We start from the raw sequence: 6,924 nt of genomic DNA on the forward strand, positions 1-6,924 counted from the left end.
ATTCAAAATATTAAAAGAACAAAAGGTATGAGTATAATAATGATTCTAACATAACACTAAGCCAAACACCAAAAAACAACTACATATGTGTATGTACAGCCACACACATATACATATACATGTACATATATATATAAATACATTCAATATATATATATTATTTCATTTCCATTTTGTATGTTGAAGTACTGAAATAACTCAAATTAAATAAAACTAAAACTTAATAAAAAAACCTATATAGACATAGTAAAAAACTAATAAAATGACAACATTACTACAACTGTAACTAAAACTAAAATAGATAACTAATACAAATCAAACTACATTAGTTTATCAGTAATCCTAAAAAAATAACACTGAGCCAAACACATGCTAAAATAACAACAACTTACTGACACATAGTAAGAAATGGTTATAACAAAAAAACATTCTATTATTAAACAATTTCTATTATTTCATTATATGAAATAATATTAGGAATGTATATATTTTATATATGTTTATTTTATGTTTTATATCATTTGATAATTTAATAATTGTATATACATTTATATTTATTAAAATAATAGTCTCTAAGTAATTTTTGATAGAAGTAATAATATTTAAAGTTAATAATAATAATAGCTGCCTATCACAACTAATAATAGTAATATTACAGCAAAGGTCTTCATTCTTAATTGTCTGATTTGGTTTGCATATTGTGTGTGTGTGTGTGTGTGTGTGTGTGTGTGTGTGTGTGTGTGTGTGGGTGTGTGGGTGTGGGTGTGTGAGTGTGAGTGTGGGTGTGTGAGGGTGGGTGTGGGTGTGGGTGTGGGAGTGATTATTTGTCACAGAATTGCTCCACTATGTCCTTTTTAGGTAGTTTTTTATATTTTTTTTAATTTAAAGTCTGTTTCTTTTGAAGCCCATTTGGTACAATCTGGCAGACTAAATCTTGATTGCACCATTCAGTATTATTTCTGTCTGAAAATTCATGTCTGCTGCTCAAAACTTTTGTAGTATTATATATATATAGAGGTGATAAAGTTGAAAGGTACATTTATAGCCACACCTCCCTACATCTGTCACTTGTTTTATTAAGGTCAGTAACCGAACCATAACTATTTAATATGACATCAAAAAAGGCCATCAAAGGGAGAAATGGAACAGAAATGGAAATAGAAATATTCTTTGTAAATATTAGACGCCAGTCAAATTTAACTAATATTTTGGTGTTGCACGTGTCAGAGCTCAAGAGTTCAAAAATAAATAAATAAATAAAACACAATAAACCGATTAGTCTAAAATAAAGTGTGTTTTTCCATAAAAGGAGTTGGCCGGATGCTGTGTGATGTGGTGCCGGAGTCCGGTCTTGTGCGCAGCTCATTATAATGTTTAGTGAGCAGAGAGCTCGCGCAGAGAAAGGCGCGCAGCTTGCAAAAAGGTAGCAGCAGACGCATGGAGCGCGCACTCAATTTCTGACAGCTGAACGCGGACATACCTTACATTCTGTCTGCACATCTTTAATCAGAACATTTGGATTACATTTGGAGGCACCGGGCTGACGCCATGCACCCTTGTTTTTTCCGCGTGTTTTTTCATGGGTTTTTGCTCATATTTTCAGTTTTATGCGAAGCTGCTGCTTTCAACCTGGATTTGGAAAAGCCAACGGTTTACAATGGACCAGAGGGAAGTTATTTTGGATACTCACTGGACTTTTACCACCCAACACAGGATGGAAACGCGTAAGTGAGATTAAAAAAAAACTTTTTGTTGTTTTTATAAAATTGACAAGCTCCCAAACACAGGCATCTTCCAGTATATTTCGTAATAACCACTTTCTCAGAAACAAACTTAGTTTGGTTATGCCTACTATATTCGAGACTTTTGACGCAGCTTCTTATGCAAAAGCCTTTTCAGCACCACCAGTATGGACCAGTGAACTCAGACGCCTGAGGTTAATATTGAAGTACATGTAATTGGAAAGCTGAACTAAAATAGGCTAACTCACATTTGAATGACTTTGTTGGCGTTCATTTTGTCACTTGTAAATATATTCCTTTGATCCAGTAGGATGCTGTTGTGTGTAGATTTATGCCTTTCTCTCTCCAGCATGTCGGTGCTGGTTGGGGCTCCTAAAGCGAACACCTCTCAGCCAGGGATTGTGGAGGGAGGAGCGGTGTACTACTGCCCCTGGCCGGCATCAGACCCAGACTCCTGTCGTCAGATCCCCTTTGATAAAGCAAGTAGGTACCCTCATGATTTAGAACCTGTCAACTAATCCAGAGTGTTCAGAACAGTTTCTATGAAACAATTAGCCCCTTTCAGGTTTAACGATGTCTTCTTAAGTGCCTTTTTATACATTTCCTTAAATTACTGTGTTGAATTTAAACTCTTACATTTAAAATAATGCGCAAATAAGTTAGAAACACATGCTATGTTGTTTCTTTATCTTATTTACTAACACACATCACAAGCAACATATTTAGAGTAGGCTTCATAAATTCCTGTTCCTCCAATAAAAAGATCAAAAACCACATCCAGGAAAGAGTTAATTTCACCGCATATGGTTTGGTTTAAAATTTCAGGAGCGGAGTAATTACCAGGGAAAGGCGCGTAACTTTACCTCGGTGAGTAAAATGTCGTAAGTTAGACGTCCATTACGCGCGTCTATTATTTAGATCAGCAGAACATTTTATCTTAACATTTACATTTCTTTGTTCACCATTTCCCACAATATTTCTGCTGTCTGTGTCGTCTAATTAATTTAACAAGGGAAACGGTGTAGATGATGTCTGTATTGTGGAATCAAACTTGATGTGCCAGAAAAAGGAAAGTTTGCTTTTGAGAGTCACGAAACATTACATTTGGATCGATTTTGTCATCTGGAACGGAAATTGCAGGAGTGTTTATGACATTATTGGACTATTTTTGCAGTGGTCGGTTGTGGACTCAGAAACGCGGCGTTGACTGGAGACAGACTTGAATGCAGCGGAATTTGAGCGCTGATGTTTCGTCAGAGTCTCGTGGTGTTATTCATAGCATTCTCTAGAGGGAGCTTTGATCGCAGTACTTATGTGCTGTTCCTGGTTATAAAGTAGGCTTTTATCAGAACAGGCTATTGCATGACCTCTCAAATAGAGAACCATTTGGCCAGTGCGGTTTGATTCTTGAACGAATGACTTGTACGAGCCGGTTTTTTAAACGTACAGGGCGAACAATGTAGTCCGATTCTCAAACAAACGACTCAAATGATCCGGTTCTTTTTAGTGAATCAAAAACAGTTAAGGCGAACAGTATGATCCGATTTCCGAATTAATGACAGCTCGAACAGTATAGTCGGAAACACGAACAAATCAATTTTATGAACCGGTTCTTTTTAATGGAATAAAAGATAAAAGCCATATTTCTTCTTCAGCTAAAAGGAATCGGAATGTACTGATTTATTTTAGAATATTTCATTTAATCAGTCTATGACATTAAAAAACCCTAAATGGATGCAATCAGTTGTTTGCATGGTTTTGGAACAACTAATACTGAAATTAAAAAATATATATTTTATTATTATTAGATTATATTAGTATTAATAATAGTCATTGTTTATTATTAATTGTCATTATTATAACATATTTTACAATTATTTCATTATTGTTTTGTGAACAAGCATCCTTATTATTTATTTTTATTTTATTTGAGGAAGAAACCCTTTTTGCATTATCATATTCAGCCATTTGTAGGTGAGCCATTGAGAGTCACCATTTGTAGATGAAGTACTGAAGTGTGCGTGAGGAATTGACATTGAAGATAATCTTTTGGAGATGAAAGCAGAGGTGCTCTGGTTCAGATGGTTGGTTTTAAAAGGAGCCTGATGGTGATGAGGTGAGAGAGGCAGAGAGAGAGAGTTAAAAGAGCTGTGAACACAAGGGAAATAAGGAAAGAGACCAAACTCTGACGAGGGAGGACAGAAGCGATGTCTGTTCTTTGTTAGTGTCTGGGAAAACGTGTCATGCGTTTCCAACATCTACTCAGCAAGAACATCTACGCCGAACACACACGTTTCCAGATTCAGTCACATTGTTTTTAACACACTTGACCTTTGATCCCATGCGCTCTTCCCACTGTGGCCCTCAGAGCTCTCCATGGGGGGCATGGCACGTGTGTGTGCGACTGATGTTTCTGATGACAGCCTGTTTGTGTGTGACTAATGCAGTCGTGACTGAGAAGAGTAAATTCATTAGATACACCAGACAGGATCACATACCAATGGTCCTTGCAAGTTTTCTCTCTCTCTCTCTCTCTCTCTCTCTCTCTCTCAATTCAATTTCAATTTAAGAGTGCTTTATTGGCATGACAAAAATTATAAATTTGTATTGCCAAAGCAATTGCAGCTGGACTGCTTACAAATAGTACACATATGATCAGAGAGATTATCAGAGATGAGTGAATGTGTAAGTCCAGACTGTTTAGCAGGACAGGTCACTTTCATTTACAAAGATCACAGTTGTTACTATTATAGGAGCTTTCATTGATAACAGGAGGAATCATTTACAGCAAATTTATATCAATGCATTAAATGAAAAGAAATGACAAGCATGTGTTTTGAACCCAAAAATGAAACAGATGTTTTAAAGCACCAAGTGATGCCCTGCTGTGTTTTTATATTGTGAGTCTGGCCTTGCATTTTGGTGCAGTCTGTGACACCAGAACGTGTTCATTTAAGAAGGATGTCCTAAATTTTTGGTCTGTTTCATACTTTTCTGTGTTTTAAGTTTGAACAGTCTCACTATGTTTATAAGTTGTAAATAGTACTGCATGAGTATGTTTTTGTCTGTTTAGTGTAATTTAGTATTCAACCATTCTGCTGATCTCACTCAGCAACAGCAACTTCCTACAATGCAGCATGGTCATATTGTACTTATAGGCTTGCGAAACATAATATAAACACTCAAATTGTAGCTAAACATTCATATAATAACAAGAAAAAAATGTTTGGCATGAGGCCCTTTCGGATACACTTTTTTTTTAGTGTTTTCTGTGCAAAAGTCACCATGTGATGCTAAAGTGTTGATTTGTGGTTGCTAGGGTATTGCTATGCAGTTTCTAGGATGTTATGGGTGGTACTAGAATGTTGCTATTGTAGGAAACTTTTTCTTCATCGAAGCAGAGACCAGGAGACTCTTGGGTATCTTCAGCAGAGTTCTTTATTGAGAACGCGCTGCGTGGTGCTGCAGTCATCAAAAGTCTGACTAAGGCAGTAATACATTGTAGTTTATATACATTTTAAGGGGGCGGGATACATTCAGTAGAGGTGGAGACAATCTAACCCATAGCATGCAAATGAAGTACAGGCAATCAGCCCGACACCGGCATTTTCCCAGCCTTGATCTCATCAGCATAACAGTGTCATTCAAATGCATAGGTGCTAATCCAATCAGTATAACTACTCAAAGACTGAGGCAGAGGCACCAAGAGCCATTACAAACAAAAGGTGATCGTCTCAGTAATCTGGTTCATTTTACTAACAATAGGAGAATAGGAACAGACAGGAACCTCTTGCTACACTTTGCTTAAGATAATCATTTGTCTGATGTAATTTACCTTAAATGCTAAATACAATGTACTTCACCTTAGTTTTTCATGTGATGCTATGTCAGAACATAGGATCAGCATATTTTAAACAGATTCTTAAATTTGTAATCCCACAAGTGTAAGAGGAAAATGGATAGAAACAATGGCCAAAATATTCAAGCGCAGCTGAGAAGATTTGCATCTCCCTTTGTCCATCTTTAAAAGCCCTCTTTTCCATTCTCATTACTCTCTACTTGTTCTCTTCTTCCCATTTAGTCCCATTTTCACTTGTTCACAGTCTCTCTCTTGCTTAATTTCTTTCATAGCGTGTCCTCTGTTGCTTGTCTGCATGTAAAATCCTCCTCACTCTCTTTCTCTCTGTTTCTCCAGATGAGTATTATCCAGACGGTTGAGTAGAGGGTCCCTCACATCCCACCTGCAGTCATGAATGGTAAGAACACAGCTTATTTGTTTATCATGGGGATGGATTTTCTTTAAACATATTATACTTTACTTACCTTTATGTATTTTCAAACCCATGTGACTTTCTTTCTTCTGTGGAACTCAAAAGGAGATGTAGCAGAATGTCCAAGCTGCTATTTTCCATATACAAAAGTGAATGGTGATCTTAAATTTCACTTCATTCCTCATAGAGGTCTAGATGGCTTAAGACATCTTGGAATGTAGTCATATGGACCACTTTTGTGATCCTTTTATTGTGCATATTTGTCTTTTTTGGAGCTTGACAGCCTCTGGTCCCCATCCACTTTCATTTTATAGAATAGAGCAACTCAGACAGTCTGCTAAATATCTTTTGTGTTCTTGCAAAAGAAAGTCATACAGACTTTGGACAACATGAGTGTGAGTAAATGATGACAGAATTTTTAAATTTGGTTAGAACTATCCCTTTAAAAGGGAATTAGCAGAGCTGCACTATAAGAAAAACATGAGAGGTTCTGGTGTTGTAGAATCTTCTAAGATTGAACAGACTTTTAGTGATGTCGTTATCAGAATGTTCACATTTTTTAGATTCAGCGCAGGGTTTGTACAGAACACACCCAGTTGAAAGTTGTTAATGACTGCTTCCTTATTTATATAGGGACAGACTAATATTTGCTAAACTCTATAAAGGATTTTGACCATTTTTTTTTAAATATTTGCTGCACTTTCATAAAAACATTTTTTTTAATTACCTTGAGGAGGTACCTTTTGTAGGTTAGTAGGTGTAATATTTTTGTAAGTTAATATTGTTGATGAAATAAGATAAGGTAAAAAATGTTTAAAAAATGTTTAAGACATAATAAAATAAAGTCAATTAATTTGAATGTTACAACACATTTGTAGGTTAAAGGAATTCACTCCATCTCTTTTCTATAT

At 35.9% G+C, this 6,924-nt stretch overlaps 1 protein-coding gene across 1 annotated transcript in view; it reads left to right on the forward strand.

The window, feature by feature from the left end:
- Positions 1-1,417: 1,417 nt before the first annotated feature.
- The window catches only part of LOC107681583 (integrin alpha-8-like), an 84,199-nt gene continuing 78,692 nt past the window's right edge, over positions 1,418-6,924 (forward strand). Inside the window, exons 1-2 of the mRNA XM_016477895.1 lie at positions 1,418-1,724; positions 2,092-2,225. Of these exons, the coding sequence (XP_016333381.1) occupies positions 1,549-1,724; positions 2,092-2,225 (310 nt within the window). The 5' untranslated portion in view covers positions 1,418-1,548. The remainder of the gene's footprint in view (positions 1,725-2,091; positions 2,226-6,924) is intronic.

The sequence above is a fragment of the Sinocyclocheilus anshuiensis genome, unplaced genomic scaffold (genome assembly GCF_001515605.1).
Source record: "Sinocyclocheilus anshuiensis isolate Anshui unplaced genomic scaffold, SAMN03320099.WGS_v1.1 scaffold2178, whole genome shotgun sequence".
Lineage (NCBI taxonomy): Eukaryota > Metazoa > Chordata > Actinopteri > Cypriniformes > Cyprinidae > Sinocyclocheilus > Sinocyclocheilus anshuiensis.